This window comes from Suncus etruscus, chromosome 11 (assembly GCF_024139225.1).
Source record: "Suncus etruscus isolate mSunEtr1 chromosome 11, mSunEtr1.pri.cur, whole genome shotgun sequence".
NCBI classification, from domain to species: domain Eukaryota; kingdom Metazoa; phylum Chordata; class Mammalia; order Eulipotyphla; family Soricidae; genus Suncus; species Suncus etruscus.
In genome coordinates this window covers 76860115-76878263 of record NC_064858.1, presented here as the reverse complement: position 1 = coordinate 76878263, position 18149 = coordinate 76860115, and the positions used below count along the sequence as shown (strand labels likewise).

The 18149-nt window shown below is 42.6% G+C and overlaps 1 protein-coding gene, 2 non-coding genes and 1 pseudogene across 3 annotated transcripts in view; 1 reads left to right on the top strand and 3 right to left on the bottom strand.

Annotated features, from left to right (window-relative positions):
* Positions 1-18149, bottom strand: part of DIP2B (disco interacting protein 2 homolog B) — a 262889-nt gene that overhangs the window by 43411 nt on the left and 201329 nt on the right. Inside the window, exons 15-20 of the mRNA XM_049783348.1 lie at positions 14616-14709; positions 13875-13994; positions 11098-11212; positions 10009-10148; positions 6390-6526; positions 1699-1779 (exon numbers count right to left, since the gene is read on the bottom strand). Coding sequence (XP_049639305.1) covers positions 1699-1779; positions 6390-6526; positions 10009-10148; positions 11098-11212; positions 13875-13994; positions 14616-14709 — 687 coding nt within the window. The remainder of the gene's footprint in view (positions 1-1698; positions 1780-6389; positions 6527-10008; positions 10149-11097; positions 11213-13874; positions 13995-14615; positions 14710-18149) is intronic.
* On the bottom strand, positions 833-939 carry LOC126023603 (U6 spliceosomal RNA). The gene has a single exon (XR_007500715.1). It is a non-coding gene; the product is annotated as a U6 spliceosomal RNA (small nuclear RNA).
* Positions 4746-4879, bottom strand: LOC126023086 (small nucleolar RNA SNORA31). Its single transcript, XR_007500299.1, has one exon. It is a non-coding gene; the product is annotated as a small nucleolar RNA SNORA31 (small nucleolar RNA).
* On the top strand, positions 7228-7313 carry LOC126023291 (uncharacterized; annotated as a pseudogene).

Sequence of the window (18149 nt, the reverse complement as noted above, 5' to 3'; positions counted from 1 at the left end):
AGTTAATAGTACAGAATCAGTTAACAGAAAGAGACCATTACTTCTCATCCTCTAAACTTCTCTATTTCCCAGTGACAGAATTATTGCCTGGGAATAGCTAACTAAAATTAAAGATGCATTTAACCCTTTCCTGTAGTTAGGTGTGGTTATGTGGGAAGTTTAGATCTATGAGACATATGTCTAAACTGCTAAACAGGAGTTTTAAAAAAAATTTCTTTTGGGGGGGGGTGTTTGGGTCACACCTGGCAGCACTCAGGGGACCATATGGGATGCCGGGGTTTGAACCACCGTCCTTCTGCATGCGAGGCAAATGCCTTACCTCCATGGATGGAAGTATATGGGCTTACTATGCTAATATCTGCCTATTACTTGAAAAATAAAATCCAAACTTTCCATTATGCCACATAAAGCCCTCTATGATCTAGTTTACTGTCTACAATACTGGCTAACCAAGCTAATTGTGAATTCTCTGAGAACAGGCTATCTGTCCTAATTCTCTCTGTAAAGCCAATGCCTATAAATACTCTTTACTGGACCCGGAGAGATAGCACAGCGGCGTTTGCCTTGCAAGCAGCCAATCCAGGACCAAAGGTGGCTGGTTCGAATCCCGGTGTCCCATATGGTCCCCCGTGCCTGCCAGGAGCTATTTCTGAGCAGACAGCCAGGAGTAACCCCTGAGCACCGCCGGGTGTGGCCCAAAAAAACAAAAACAAAAAAAAAATAAATAAATAAATAAATAAATACTCTTTACCAAGAACCAAATAGTTTCTATTCAGATAACTTACTGTCATACATGGTGTAATGCTGATAATATGTATGAACTTGTTGCAAATACCTTATGGAATGCTTCACAAATTTGCATGCCATCCTTATGTAGGGGCCATGCTAATCTTCTCTGTATCATTCCAATTTTAGTATATGTGCTGCTGAAGTGAGCACTGTGCATACTCTTTGGTATACACTGTGGCTTTCTTTGCTACTGAAGGTAACTATTTTCTTTTTGTTGTTGTTTTGGGGTCACATCAAGTGGTGCTCAGGGATTACTCTTTGCTCTGTTCAGGGGGTAACTTCTGGCAGAGCTTAGGGACTATATGGGGTGCTGGAACGTCAACTCAGGTTGGCTACGTGCAAGGCAAGTGTTCTTTCTACCTGTTATTCTACCACTCATGTCACTTTCTGTCTTCTTCTAAATTACTGAAATGTAATTAATCAGGCATACATCAAGGATAAGTAAAAATATCATTTACGTGAAAGGGCCAGAAAGGATGCCTGGGATGCATGAGGTTCCAAGTGTTATATGACCCAGCATTGCCAGGTACAGCCTTGTTTAACAGTGGCACTAGTAGGCTTCAGCAACACAGCTCAAGCAACCAAACTAGCAGGCCTGGACTGGTAGGTTGAATATTATGGATGAGGTAATGATGAGGACCTTTGTCCACGTATCACAGGGGAAGGTCCTACTTGAAAAATTAGAAAAAATGATTTGAAAATAAAAAACTATGCCTTAGTTTGAAAGGGTTAAATGTGCCATGGAATGCATAAACGAATCATTTTATGACACTTTTACAGGAATTGCTTGAAATGTTAGTAAATGTCTCTGTAACACTACTAGGCAAATCAGAACTTGTTCTGGTTTGTGAAGTAAATTTGAATTATCTGAATCAGATGTACCAAAACAAACATAAGAGATTCACTTACTGGTCCTACAAATCCCAGCAAACCTGACCGAATGAATGGTACATCTCCAATAGGAGAGCCTACGGAATTCACTGGAATTACCTGAAAGAGAGAAAAAGGAAGACAAAAATTTAGCATTTCCATTAAAGAAAGAGTATAGGGGTTAAGACACTTGCCTCACATGTAGCTGATCCTGGTTTGAGTCCTAAAACCTCTAGGCCCCCATGCACCACTGGGTATGTTGTATCCCAAACCCCCACTCCCAGCCCTCAAATCAAACAAACAAAATTGAATAATGTTTAGGTGGCCAGGAGGTGATAGTATAGAGGTCAAGGCATTTGTCTTATATGTGGTAAATCACAATCTGATCCCTGCACTAAATGGTTCCTGAGCACTGCCAGGAACAACGTTGTGGAGCACAGAGCTGAGAAAAGACCCCAAGCATCACCAGATAAGGCCCCAATCAACCAAAATTACTACTATTACCATCAACAATAATAATCAAAAAACAAAAATTTTATTTTATTTTTATATTTTGGTTTGGGGCAACAAAATCCCTATCACTCAGGGATTACTCCTGGCTCTTTACTCAGAAATAGCTCCTGGCAGGCGTGGGGGACTATATGAGATGCCGGGGATCGAACCTGAGTCTGTCCTAGGTTTGCCATGTGCAAGGCATACGTCCTACTTCTGTACTATCACTTTGGTCCCAAGAGAACAAAAATTTTAAAATTTACAATATTCACCTTAAACAAATAACTTTTACATTGACCAGAGAGACAACACAAGTTAAGGGTACATGTTTTGAATGTATACGACCCTAGTTTGATACCTAGAAATTGCTGGAATAGATCTAGAAATTCCCAGCACGACTGAGTGTGCCTCTGATAGTCCCTGGCACTAAAAGCTTGAGCAAAACCACAACCTTGGTCTTAGTACTGAGCCTCAATTATCATTGGAAATGGCCTCAGGTCTCCTGAGTACATTTGGGAACCCCCAAACCCCCAAAAAGGAAAAGTGTTAATTCAGTTTCCTTTGTATAATATCTCCATACTAAAGCTCTGCAAAGGCTTCACAGAGAAAGTCTTTGAAATAGACATAAGTTCAACTTCTTGCCTTGTTACTAATCTAGAAATGTGGGCTCCTGAATTTCCCTAGACCTGATTTCTTTTCTTTTTTTTGGTGGGATTGGGGATCACAACAGGTGGTGCGCAGAGCTTATTCTTGGCTCTGCAGTCAGGAATCACATTCCTGGTGGGCTTGGAAAACCATATGGGATGCTGGGGATCAAACCTGGATCAACCATGTGCAAGACAAATACCTTACTCTATTGGTACTACTATTGGTCCAGTCCTGATTTCTTTTTATTTAAATTATTTTTATTTGGGGCCACACCCAGTGGTGTCTGAACACACTTAAAGCTCTGTGTTCAGAAGCTCTGTGCTCAGAGATTAGTTCTAGCAGAGTAAGGAGACCATATGATACCAGGTAGGCCATATATAAGGCAAGTGTCCTACCCACTGTACTATTGCTCTGATCCTAAACCTTGATTTCCTTAGTCATAAAATGGGATTCCCAATTACAGGACTAGAATAAAGGTTATAGGCATATAAATAAATTTGTAGACATAAGGATATGGCCTAGTTATTCAAGAAATGGCAAGAATTAGAATATTACAAAAATTTGGGCCAGAGCAATAGCACAGTGGTATGATGTTTGCCCTGCACAAAGCTAACCCATGATAAACCCAGTTTCGCTCACTGGCATCTCATATGGTCCCCTGAGCCTGCCAGGAGTGATTTCTAAGTGCAAAGCCAGGAGTAATCCCTGAGCGCTGCCAGGTCTGGCCCCACTCCAAAAAAATTTTCATCATGACTGGGAACCTACAAGTTTGGCATTAAGTCTAAAAAATCTGAATTAGCAGTTGCCTACATAAGAAAGGCAACATAAATATTATTTTCTTTTTGTTTTTTGGGCCACACTCGGTGATGCTTAGGGGTTACTCCTGGCTATGTGCTCAGAAATCGCTCCTGGCTTGGAGGACCATATGGGACGCCATATCAAACAGGGATCAAACTGCGGTCCATCCTAGGACACGTGCAAGGCAAATGCCCTACCACTTGTGCCACTGCTCCAGCTCCCCACCATATTTTTGATTAAAAAACTGCTTGTGGATTTTGTTTTCAGTAAAAAAATATGCAATAAAGAAGAATCCAGGTATTATAAATATATGCACTCTTAAAACCCTTAAACTTTTTTTTGGTTTCTGGGCCACACCCAGAAGCACTTAGAGGTTACTCCTGGCTCTGTGCTCAGAAATCACTCCGGGCAGGCTCGGGGAATTGTTTCCGGATACATCCCGGGTTGTCCATGCACAAGGCAAACGACCTACTGTTGAATCTCTTCGCCCCCCCCTTAAAATTTTTTAATTAAAATTTAAATTAGGGGCCGGAGAGGTGGCGCGGGCATAAGGCATCTAGCCTAGGATGGACTGCAGTTCGATCCCTCGGCGTCCCATATAGTCCCCCAAGCCAGGGGTGATTTCTGAGCATATAGCCAGGAGTAACACCTGAGCGTTACCAGGTGTGCCCCCACCCAAAAAAATTTAATTAGTAAAATGTATACACGACAAAGAATGGTCAGGAAACACATTTGAAGAGCCCTCTGTAAAGGGAGACTAGATATCTCTGATTTCATGCTAGGATTGCCAACTGACAACCTAACAAATGTGAAGCCTGTGTCCTTCATCCCAACTTACAAAGGTAAGACAAGTCTGTAACAGTAATAGTGGTGCTGATGGAATACTGGATAGAAATTTAACATTCATATTGCTCCATTGTAGGCTCTGTATATAGAGGTTATTGTCAGTCCAGTAATACTTTTTTTTTGTTTTTTTGGTCACATCTAGTGGTGCACGGGACTTAACTCCTGGCTCTGCAGTCAGGAATTTCTCCAGGCAGTGTTCAGGGGACCATATGAGATGCTGACTGAACTTGGGTTAGTCTTACATGAGGAAAGGACTTTATCCACTATCCTGTCACTCTGGTCCTGAATTAGTTTTCTTTTCTCTATTTTCCTCTCCATTCAATCTCGGCTGCTACAATCTGACAGGCAGAAAGCATGAGAGCATTTTTACTTATATCTGTAGTGGAAACCTTGGCAGCAGATAAGCAATTGCTGCAGGTCTGTCAAATTAGATATTATTTTTGTCGGATTCTTTTGGTAGTAACCAGGCATTGAACCCAGTGCCTCACTGTTCATATAGATAATGCTTTATCATGGTAGTTATATGTATCATTATATGATTACAGGAATGATTTTTCAATGAGAAGGTAGATAGCTAATGTCCTCTCAGACTGAGAACCACCAGTGCAGATCCTAGCTTCATAAAATGTGAGTTTCGATTCCCAATATGGCGTTCCATAATTTAATGTGCGAGTTGTGAAAAATCTGGGGATAGTGAAATTTCTAAATGCACAATTATCAAAACGAAATAAAAACTAACTGTATAATGAATTTGAGGTATTTCTATGGGATTTGCCTATGTTACATTTCAAGGCTAAAAGGGGTTTGTGAGAGGAAAAAGTTTTAAAAGACCTGAAAACTGTCTAATGTGATGGGGACATGGCCCAGGCATGAACTAAGTTCCCTTTATATTGTCCTGAAGCAAATTAATGCCAATTTCGAAATAGACACTTTTGTCTACTCTAGTAAATATGTTTTACTGATTCACCAGGACAACTTTTATTTCAATTGGATTTTACAGGCAGGATTGTCTGCAGAAAAACAATATGCTAGTTCCACTAAAATATGAGCTGCTCAAGGAACTTATTTTTATGATATACCCAAGCATCTAGAACAGGGCCAACCACATAGAAGGTCTCAATAAACACATGCCTGACTTGACAGTTTGAATAAAGAGAGGGATCTGTCCTAAGGACATGTTGTTCCTCATTTTCATTAGTAACTTTGTATTTGATCTTTCAGTTAATGGGAGTTTAATTTTGGAAACTGGATACAATTAACAGTATTGTTAAAATTAAAGCTCAAACCGTAGTTTTAGTGTACTTAGAGTCAATTTTTTGGGGGCAATGCTCATGTGTTACTCTTTGCAGTGCTTAGGGAACCACATAGGATGGTGAAGGTAAAGTGTCCAACTAGTTGTACTACCATTCTAGTACCCAGAGTAAACCTTTATGAGGATTTAATCTTTTTTTTTTTCCTGGTTTGGTTTTGGACCATACCTGGCAGTACTTGGGGCTTACACCTGGCTCTATGCCCAGTGATTACTCCTATCCGGATTTTGGAAGCCATATGGGGTGCCAGGAAATTGAAGCAGTGTTCAAGTGCCCTGCTTGCTATATTATCCTCCAGCCCCAAGATCTAGATTTATTTAGCAAATAAACAATAGCATGTTCTATATAAAATAGGGACTGGAATAATCCCAAGTATTTTACATACATGAACTCTTAGCTCTCACAACAATTGAAGTAGGTACTAGGGTTCCTTCTATTTTACAGAAGGGACACAGGGCACAGAGAAGTTAAATGTGATTAACTTGTCAGAATCCGAGTAAGGGGTCGAACTCAGGCAGTCTAACTATAGAATACATGCTCTTGGTTGCTGTTTTGCACCTTCTGCTCTTAGCGAACATTTCTGTGTAGGAAAGTCCTCTCCAGAGATATCCCCCACAAAATGTTAACATCACATACCTCAAAGTTATTTTTTGTCACACCAGCAAGCCCAAAGTACATCATGCCCCCTGTTCTGGAGCTGACACAGATTTCACCAATTTCATCTGTCTTGCAGAGTTGGGGTTGTCCCTCAGGTTTCACAATACACATCATCCCTATTATACAGAAAGCACAGTTAAGTGATTTAGTTCTGAAAAATCAATGCAAATTAACAGCTTTATCCTTGTGAACTCAGGCCAAGTTTTACATATACTGAGAAGCATTAAGAATAGCAAATCAGAGGCCGGAGAGATAGCACAGCGGTAAGGCGTTTGCCTTACATGCGGAAGGTCACTGGTTCAAATCCCAGCGTCCCATATGGTCCCCCAAGCCTGACGGGGGTGATTTCTGAATGTAGAGCCAGGAATAACCCCTGCGCATTGCCAGGTGTGGCCTGAAAAAACCAAAATCAAAAAAAAAAAAAAAAATGAAAAAAAGAATAGCAGATCAGGGGCCGGAGAGACGGCATGGAGGTAAGGTGTTTGCCTTTTATGCATTATGCAGAAGGTCGGTGGTTCAACTCCCGGCATCCCATATGGTTGCCCCCTGTGCCTGCCAGGAGCTATTTCTGAGCAGACAGCCAAGAATGTCCCCTGAGCACTGCTGGGTGTCACCAAAAAAAAAGAATAGCAAATCAGGGCCAGAGAGATAGGATGGTTGTAGGGCGTATGCCTTGCATGAAAAAGGACAGTGGTTTGAATCCCAGCATCCCATAAGGTCCCCCGAGCCTGCCAGGAGCAATTTCTGAGTGTAGAGCCAGGAGTAACCCCTGCCGGGTATGACCCAAAAGCCAAAAGAAAAAAAATAGCAAATAGTGATCCTTTTCCGGTTCATAAGCATGATGATTAGGATTTCACACACTTGTGTGATATGTGCCTCCTTTCAACCTTGTCATGACCTTCTTTTTTTTTTTTTTTTGGTGGTTTTTGGGTCACACCCGGCAGTGCTCAGGGGTTATTCCTGGCTCCATGCTCAGAAATTGCTCCTGGCAGGCACGGGGGACCATATGGGACGCCGGGATTCGAACCGACAACCTTCTGCATGAAAGGCAAATGCCTTACCTCCATGCTATCTCTCCGGCCCCTGTCATGACCTTCTGACATGGAAAAAAAAAAAGAATAGCAAACAGTAATGTTAAACCCAGGGACTGGAGAAGTGGCACTAGAGGTAAGGCGTTTGCCTTACAAGCACTAGTTTAGGACCACAGTTCGATCCCCTGGCGTCCCATATGGTCATCCCAAGCCAAGGGTAATTTCTTTCTTTCTTTCTTTCTTTCTTTTTTTTTTTTTTGGTTTTTGAGCCACACCCAGAGGTGCTCAGGGGTTACTCCTGGCTGTCTGCTCAAAAATAGCTCCTGGCAGGCACGGGGGACCATATGGGACACCGGGATTCGAACCAACCACCTTTGGTCCTGGATCGGCTGCTTGCAAGGCAAACACCGCTGTGCTATCTCTCCGGCCCCAAGGGTGATTTCTGAGTGCGTAGCCAGGAGTAACCCCTGAGCATCAAATAGGTGTCCCCCCCCCCAAAAAAAAAAAACCCAAAGTTACCTAAGTATATTTGAAACCTATTTTTTGTTGTTGCTGTTGTTGCCTTGTTTGTGTTTGGGGTTACAGCTGGTAGTGCTCAAGAGCTAATCTTGGCTGTGTTGAAGAGTGATTCTTGATTGTGTTTAGGAAACTACATGTGTGACAAGAGATTTGAATCTGGGTGAAAAAGACTGGTTACATAAAAGTTCAGTGCCTTCCCTTCTATACTATCTCTAAACCTTAACATTTCTATCTTCTTTTTGGGGGGCCACCCCTGAGAAGTTCAGGCTCAGGGGACTTTATGGGGTTCCAGGTATTGAACGTGGGTCAGCCAAGTATAAAATGAGTGTACTACTGGTTGTACAATCACTATGCCCCCTGAAAGTTCCATCTTTTATTTTTATTTGTTTGGGGATAGGACTAGGTTTTGGGGCCACATGAAGCAGTTCTCAGAACTTACTTCTAGTTCAGGGATCGCCAGGCACTGATTAAACATGGGTTGGTTGCCTGCAAGGCAAACATGTCCTACTTACTGTACTCTCTCTCTCCAGTTCCTGAAATTTTCATCTTTTAACATTAATGATAAATTTTTTAACTTGGCAAATAAAATAAATAACATACAAAAGCTTTTTCAGAGTTTATTCTTTTTTCTTGGGGGAGGGGCACACCTGGCAGTGTTCAGGGGTTACTCCTGGCTGTGAGCTCAGAAATCACTACTGGCAGGATCAGAGTACTATATGGGCGATGGGGATAGAACCCAGTCAGCCACATGCAAGGCAAATGTCCTACCCACTACCTACTGTATTATTGCTCTGCCCCTCAGGGTTTATTTTTTGGCTCTGTACTCAGGGATTAATTTTGGCAGTACTCAGGGAACCTTATGGGTTGCTGGGATCAAATCTGGGTTGGCCATGTGCAAGAACATTCAAATATAGTGACATTTTAAATGACTAAAGTTCAAAGAAATGGGTTAAACTTCAAATTCAAATTTTTTGGAAGGTTGTGCTGGGTGGAGGGAGGGAGAGAGAGAGAGAGAGACAGAGAGAGGGGGGGGAGGGAGGGGGGAGGGAGGGGGGAGGGAGGGGGGGAGGGAGGGGAAGGAGAGGGAGGGAGGGGGGAGGGGGAGGGGGAGGGAGGGAGGGAAAGGAGAGGGAGGGAGGGGGAGGGGAAGGAGGGGGTGAGGGGGAGGGAGAGAGAGAAAGAAGGAGGGAGAGGGAGAGAGAGAATGTTGGATTTGGGGGAGGTTTAGGGGTGGAGTCATGGACACTTGGCAATGTTCAGAGCTTACTTGTTGTGCTATCTCTCTAGTCCCCTAACTCAAGTGAGTGTGTGTGTGTGTGTGTGTGTCTGTGTGTGTGTCTGTGTGTGTGTCTGTCTGTCTGTGTCTGTTGAGTTTGGGGGAGGTATAGGGGAGGAGTCACGGACACTTGGCAATGCCGAGGGCTTACTTACTCCTGGCTCTATACTCAGAAAACCACTCCTGGCAGTGCTCGTGGAACCATAGAAATGCTGGGGATTGAACCTGGGTCAGCAACAGTAACGCAAGAGCCCTACCCACTGTACCATCATTTCAGCCCTAAATTCAAAATCTTTAGAAAACTAGTTAATTACAACTTTCCAATAGTTTGGGAATTACAGTGTCAAATCAAATTATTTTAACATTACTCAATACTAGCTTTCATGTAAACAACTGGAATTGGCATCTACAACTAAATCAACTGTTAGGAAGTAAGAATCACTTAACTATTACAGAAACTGAAAAATTATAAAGTATTAAATATTAAAAAAGTATTAAATATTATATTCCTAGTTATTTATTTATTTATTTTGGTTTTTGGGCCACACCCAGTAACACTCAGGAGTTACTCCTGGCTATGTGCTCAGAAGTTGCTCCTGGCTTGGGGGACCATATGGGACACCAGGGGATCGAACTGCGGTCCATCCAAGGCTAGCGCAGGCAAGGCAGGCACCTTACCTGGCCCCATTCCTAGTTTTTTAAATCCACATTCTATCAGTTACTATCTGGTAATGATAAATCTTTATAAAAAACAGAATGTCTGAGAACTCACCACCAGGCATGACATGCCCCACATCCTGGACAGTCAGTGCTGAGTTTTTATCTTCAGTATTGACCCGTATTACCCCATAGCTCAATCCATTCATTGAGAGAACGGCTCTTCCCGGCAAAGGGGCTCCTGGAACTCCAGGTCTGAAAACAAAATAAACTCAACAAATTTAGTAAGTGAAAACGTATCAAGAAAAAATAAGAAAATGTAGAGAAGTAAACTTTATCTGGCTATAAGTACACACACTATCTTCACTTTACAAAATCCACACCAAACAAATCAAATTCACATGTGTACAATACAGACAGTGCATTTTCTTTCAGGTGGAAAAAAAATTAATTGGTAGAAGAACAACTGCTTTCTAGTGTCTGAAGATCTGGATTTTATTCCTAGCATTGCCCCAGGGGTAGGAAGGATTCCCCCACCCTCACTATATACATACATTAGAGAGAGAAGGGTCAAAGTGTTTTTCTTTCTTTTTTAGTTCTTGGGCCATTCTAGCAACATTCAGGGATTATTCTTAGGCTACTGCTCAGGGAGAAGCTCTCAGTGATGTCTGGGTGACCATGCATTGCCAGAGATCAAACTCAGGGTAATAACATATACAATGTGAGCTACAGGCCATTGACCTTTGAGCTATCTTCCTGGCCTGTGTTTTCCCATTCTTTCTTTTTTGGTGGGGCTTACTCCTCTCTCTGTGCTTAGGGATCACTCCTGGTACACTTGGGGGACCATATGAAGTGCCAGAAATAGAACCCGGTTGGCCACATGCAAGGCAAAGAGCCTTACCTGCTGTACTATCTCTTGGTCCCTTGTATTCCCACTGTTTAGCTAAAATGAAGAACAGTGTATTTCTAGACTAGGATGCTACATTCAAAAAGGATTCAAAAGCATAAAACAACACAGGAAAATAACAATTCACAAACATGAGAAGAGTAAAATCTTCAGTTAACCAATTATATTCAGTACAAAAATAGGACACTAAATGCAATGCTGCAAACTGCAGAAAATTAGCACCTCAAATAGCTAGTAAATACTGCACATTTAACAGAAGTTGTAACATGCATCAGGAACACACACTCAGAACAATACCTGCGAATGGCAACAGTCATGGCTTCAGCGGAAGTAGCACATGGACAGATGGCCTCTGGTTTCAGTCCGTGGCTTTGGAACAGACTCAGGAAGGCATCACAGGATGACACAGACCCTGTGGAGTTGGAAGCGATGATTAGGAAAGCTAAACTGCAGGAAACTAAGTGGTAAAGAAGGGAAACATTTGTTTCTTACAAGATAAATCATGAATTTCACCAAATATTTTATTGTGCCTGTGAGACAGTGTGAAAAACACAAATAAATTCTGTCCAGGAAAGAGAATCAACACTCTTTAAAAGCTTCCACTTAGCGCCAGGTCAATAGTACTATGGGTAGGTCACTTGCCTTGCATGTGGCTAATCCAATTTCAATCTCTGCATCCTACATGGTTTCCCTGAGCCTGCCATGAGTGATTTCTTTTTTTTTTTTAATATTTGTTTATTGATTTGTTTTGGGCCACACCTGGAAGTGCTCAGGGGTGCTCAGAAATCACTCCTGGCAGGGTCAGGGGACCCAGGGATGTCCCTGGGTCGATCATATGCAAGGCAAACACCCTAACCACTGTGCTATGGCTCCAGCCCCCGAGAGTGACTTATGAACGCAGAGCCAGAAGAAGCCCTGAGTATTGCAGGGTGTGGCCCCAAAACCAAAATCAACAACATCAACAAAAAAGTTTCCACATATAATAAGGAACTTCTACCAATGGCCTTAACAGATAGTAGTTTAGAACAAGTGACTCTTTCCTAAGCAATATTTAACCTAGTGTAGAACCAATATTCTGGCGTAGCTCAAACCTCTTTTGTGGGATATTCTGATTTGTCTAGTGTCTCAAAACCAGATATTGTACATAAAAGATATGTGCTCTGGGGCCGAAGAGATAGCACGGAGGTAGGGTGTTGCCTTGCGTGCAGAAGGACAGTGATTCGAATCCTGGCATCCCCTATGGTCCCCTGAGCCTGCCAGGAGCAATTTCTGAGCGTAGAGCCAGGAGTAACCCCTAAGCGCTATCAGGTGTGACCCAAAAACAAACAAACAAACAAACAAACAAAAAAAGATATGTGCTCTGTCACTTGAGCCACATCACGTGTCCCTGCAAGTACATTTTAAATAAGTTTTATAGCATGTGAACTCTATCTGAAAATAGTCATATATTTATAACATAAGTATATTACATATCCACACGTATTTATGTATATACATAATATATTAATAGCATATCATATAAATTATATTATGTATAAATTATATACTGTATGTAATTATATGAAATACATATTTATATATATCATAACATATATTAATATATAAAATATATACATATTTATGTGTGTATACACACATATTCACATGCATATTTCTAGTGGAATTGAATTTTTTGTTTTTGAGTCACACCTGGCAGTACTCAGGGGTTATTCCTGGCTTTGTGCTCAGAAATCGATCCTGGCAGGCTCCGGGGACCATATGGGATGCTGGTGATGGAAGTTGCGTCTGTCCCAGATTGGCCACATGCAAAGCAAACGCCCTACCACTGTGCTATCACTCTGGCCCCTAAAAGTTTTTTTTTTCCTGGCTTGGAGGATCATAAGAAATGCTGGGGGATCGAACCATGGTCTGTCTTAGGTCAGCTACATGTAAGGCAAATGCCCTACCGCTGAGCCACCGCTCCAACCCACAAAAGTTTGTTTTTAAAAAAGGAAAATATGGATGGAGACAGTGAGAAAGAGAGGTAATTTGTTAATTACAGAACCCAGGCATCCTGGTGGGCTGGGAGTTGGGGAGTTGAGAGCATACATCTTAGATTGAGATAAGGGCTGATTTCCAGCGCCTTAAGTGATATATTTATTAGTTAAATACTGTAGACACTTGACAGCCACTAGAAACAACTCTGATGGCCACCGGCACTGTAGGCTAGAATAGCATCTCTCTGCCATTCCTGATTCCAAAATGGGAGGCCCACATAATGGGGAAGCTCTTTAAAAATGATATAGGGCCGGAGAGATAGCATGGAGGTAGGGTGTTTGCCTCGATTGCAGAAGGACTGAGATTGGAATCCCGGCATCCCATATGGTACCCCAAGCCTGCAAGAAGCAATTTCTGAGTGTAGAGCCAGGAGTAACTCCTGAGCGCTGCAGGATGTGACTCAAAAACCAACCCCCCCCCCAAAAAAAAAGTTATAGACAGGGGCGGAGCAGTAGCACAGGTGGTAATTCGTTTGCCTTGCAAACGCTAACCTAGGACAGATCGTGATTCGATCCCCCAATGTCCCATATGGTCCCCCAAGCCAGGGGCGATATCCAGGAGTAACCCCTGAGCATCATCGGGTGTGGCCCAAAAACCAAAAAAAAAAAAAAAAAAAAAAAGATTATAGACAGGGCCAGAATAATAGTACAAAGGGTATGTCAGCTACATTACATGTGGTAGAACCACGTTCAAACTCAGTATCCCATATGCTCATCTGAGCCACCAAAAGAGATCCCTGAGCACAGAGCCAGGAATAAGCTCTAAGCACTTTGTGTGTCACCAAAAGCCAAAACCCAGCTCCCAAAGCAAAGCTTACAGAGCATGTAGGGTGCTTGCCTTGCACAAGGTTGATCTGGGTTTGATCCCCAGCACCCCATATAGTTTTCTAAGTTCTACTAGGAGTGATTCCTAACCACAAAGCCAGGAATATCAACAGGTGTAGCCCCAAAAGAAGCTTATAGAAAGAGCCTATACTTCAACCTACCAAAAGTAAATACTTAAAGCTATTCCCAGATCCACACTCCAGAAATACTCACAGGGATTAGCTCCATCAGTCACAATTAACATGCGAAGGGAACTCAAGCTCACATCTCTTTGATCCCGATGCGCCATCATAGCCCAGTGTAAGTCTCGACATTTGACCAAAGCTACCTTAGCTATAAATTCCAAGGGAATAAAGTTAGCACACAGATGCATACAAAATTTAGTAGATATATGATATACTAGAATTAATAAGACTTTTACTAAAAGAAGATAGTTTCAAAGAAACTGCCAGTTGCTGAGGTGGCAGCAACTCATTTGAACAACTCTTGTAGTCACTCACTGGGGCCTGCAGGCAGGCAGATCCCTCAACTCAGTCAACAAAGTTTCAAAGCCCTTTCACTGAAACATATGATTTAGGAATAAGGTTTGGGCAAATTAATCTTAGTTTATGTGACGGGGCATCAAATAAATTGAAATAGAAAAATAACCTAATTTGATAAGCCACTAAGACAAAATGACATTGTTAGAAGAGCAATTTGAAAATTCTTAAAATCTTAGTTCAGGAGTCAGGGTTAAGACATTCGTCTTGCATATGGCTTACCATGGTTCAATTTCCAACACCACATGGAGACCTAGAACACCTCCATACCCCCTACCTTCTTCTGCACTGCCAAGAGGAATTTGAAGTACAAAGCTAGGAGTAGCCCCTGAGCATCGCAAGTCTGGCCACCTTCCACACCCAATCTTAATTCAAACAGGCACATAAATAAAATCGAGGTACTGTATGTAATTACCTTTGTGGGCATGCACTCTCTGGACCCAAGAGAGAGGACAAGTCTTCATAACAGAGTAAGGTACACTAACTGTATGCATTTTATTCATTACATTCTGAAAAGCAAAAGAAAGATAAAAGTAGTTACTATTACTAGCATCTAAAAATTAAACTCATGTTTTGTTCATTTTAATTATAAAAGCAATATCCAAAGTCATACTCTTTGAAAAAAATTGAAAGATTAATTATAAAACTGAAATCTTTGTTACCTACCTCAAACCTGGTTTCCTCCACCTCCTCATGAATAATCACTGATATCAATCTGGTATGTGACCATTCAAACCTTTTTTTAAATATTTCTATATATGTTTGTCCCCAAGGAAACAATATATTTTGAACTTTTAAATTTAAGAGGTACTAGCATATAACCCATTAAGTGCTTTCATCATGCTCATTCTCACTATATAGCAGAAAAGATCGAGTATTAAAGGGGCAGGAGTGATAGTAATGAGGGTAGGGCACATGCCTTGCTCACTTCTCTGAGACCACAAGAAGTGATTCTTGAATGCAGAATGAGTTGTTACCCCTGAGCACTGTCAGGTGTGGCATAAAAATCAAACCAAACCAACAAAAAATCCCCCAAACCAAACCAAACCAAAGCCTGGGTATTATAAAACAAGAAGCCTAAGTTTCCTTGTTGCTTTTAGGTTGTAGACTAAAGGTGTTTGGGTGGACAAAGATAAGTGGGCTAAGGTGCTGAAAAAGATAGCATGGAGGTAGAGTGTTTGCCTTGCATGCAGAAGGATGGTGGTTTGAATCCCAGCATCCCATATGGTCCCCCGTGCCTGTCAGTGGCTATTTCTGAGTGTAGAGCCAGGAGTAACCCCTAAGCGCTGCCAGGTATGACCCAAAAACCAAAAAAAAAAAAGAAAAAAGAAAAAGATAAGTGGGCTAAGGAGTAGAGTAATTTGGTGTGTCTTTGACCATACAAATCAAACAAGCCTAGGAAGGCCTGTCCTGGGAGAACAACCAGACAGAGTAACAAAATCTTCTTATGAGACTGGACATCTTGTTCACCATGTAAGTGGTACATTGCAAACCTATTCTTTTTTCTTCTCCAAAGTCTCTAGCTATGCAGACAGACTTGTATAAATCAGGGTATTTATAAGGAATTTCCACATGTGTTCTTAGCTTGATTTTTAGTATTAAAGAGAAATGATTCCTTTGGATTCCCTATAAGGGGTTTTAAAAGTCTGATTTAAAAAAAATGGGACATAGGGCCAGAGACAGCACAGTGGTAGGGCATTTGCCTTGCACACTACCAACCCAGGACTGATTGTGGTTCGAATCCCGGCATCCCATATGGTCCCCCAAGCCTGCCAGGAGTGATTTCTGAGCAGAGAACCAGAAATAACTGAAGTGCTGTCAGGTGTGACCCAACCCCTCCCAAAAGAAGAAGGGGGGCTGGAATATAGCAGTGTGTAGCAGCATGTAGGCAGGGGTCTCAAACTCAATTTACCTGGGGGCTGCAGGATGCAAAGTCGGGGTGATCCTTGAGTACAAAGTCAGTAGTAAGCCTTGAACATTGGGGGTGTGTGACCCAAACAACTAAAACAAAACAAAAAAAGATTCCTCTAGGGCAGGGCCACAAAATGTTGTATGGAGGGCTGCAAACGGCCCCGCAGGCCGCGAGTTAGAGACCCCTGATGTAAGGCGTTTGCCTTGTACATGGCCAACCCGGGTTCGATCCCTGGCATCCCATATGGTCTCCTGAGTCTGCCAGGAATGGCCCAAAAACAAAAAACAAAAAATTATGGGGCATAAAGAAAGCACAGTGGTGTTTGCCTTGCACATGGCCAATTCAGGTTTGATCCCCGGCATCCCATATGGTCTACCAAGCCTGCTAGGAGGGATATCTGAGCGCAGAGCCAGGGGTAACCCTTAAATGTCACTGGGGGTGGCCTAAAAACAAACAAATAAACAACCAAAAAAAAGGAAGAACATTTTCTTTTTTTTTTTTTTTTTTTTTTTTGGTTTTTGGGCCACACGCAGTAACGCTCAGGGGTTACTCCTGGCTATGTGCTCAGAAGTTGCTCCTGGCTTGGGGGACCATATGGGACACCGGGGGATCGAACCACGGTCCGTCCAAGGCTAGCACAGGCAAGGCAGGCACCTTACCTTTAGCGCCACTGCCCGGCCCCGGGAAGAACATTTTCATTTGAAGAAATATATATATTGGTTTATGGGCCATACCCAGTGGTCCATCCCAGGTCGGCTATGTGTAAGTAAAATGCTCTACTGCTTTGCTATTGCTCTAGCCCCAGAAATGGTCCTTGGTGAAAAGTAATCTCTTCTACCATGCTTCCTTTACCACTCAAGATTCCTTCAGTGTGGGGCCGGCGAGGTGGCGCTGGAGGTAAGGTGTCTGCCTTGCAAGCGCTAGCCAAGGAAAGACTGCGGTTCGATCCCCAGGCATCCCATATGGTCCCCCCAAGCCAGGGGCAATTTCTGAGCGCTTAGCCAGAAGTAACCCCTGAGCATCAAACGGGTATGGCCCGAAAAACCAAAAAAAAAAAAAAGATTCCTTCAGTGTGTAATAAAATGGAACTAGACACTGTTTTTTTTTGTTTTTGTTTTTGTTTTTTGGCAACACCCAGTGGTAAGCTTACTCCTGGCTCTGTGCTCAGAAATCACTCCAAGCAGGCTCAGGGGTACCATATGGGATGCTACAGATTAAACTTAGATTGGCTGCATGCAAGGCAAATGCCCAAACTGCTGTCCTATGACTGGTTCCCTCATATTTGTTTTTGTTTGGGGGCCACATCAACTAGTGCTCAGAAGATACTCCTTGCTTTTACATTCAAAACTCATTCTTGGCAGGCTTGAAGGGCCACATGGGATGCCAGGAATCAAAAGTGGGATAGCAATGTGCAAGGCGAATGCCCTAATGCTGTATTATTGCTCTAGCTCCCTGAACTAGACATTTTTTTGTTTGATTTTTGGGTCATATATGTCAATGCTCACAGGTTACTCCTAGCTCTACACTTAGGAATTACTTCTGACTTTGCTTGGGAGACTATATGAGTTATTGGGAATCAGAACCTGGGTTGGCTGTGTGGAAAGCAAGTGTCCTTCCTACTGTACTACTGCTTCATTTGGGGGTGGGCGGTGGTACATGGGCCACACAGGACAGTGCTCAGGGATCATTTCTGGCAGTGCTGATGAGACTATATATGGGACTGAGGATAGAACCAGGGTTAGCTGCATGCAAAGCAAACACCTTTACCACTGTACTATTTCTTCAACTCATTAAAGGTCCTTTTCATCAATAGCTTTTTTTTTTGGGGGGGGGGGTGTTAGGTCATACCCAGCAGCACTCAGGGGTTACTCCTAGCACTGTGCTCAGAAATCGCTCCTGGCAGGCACAGGGTACCATATGAGGTGCCGGAATTCGATCCACCGTCTATCCTGGATCTGCTGTGTGTAGGGCAAATGCCCTACTGCTGTGCTCTCTCTCTCTCATCAATAGCGTTTTGTTTTGTCTTTTGGGGGTCAC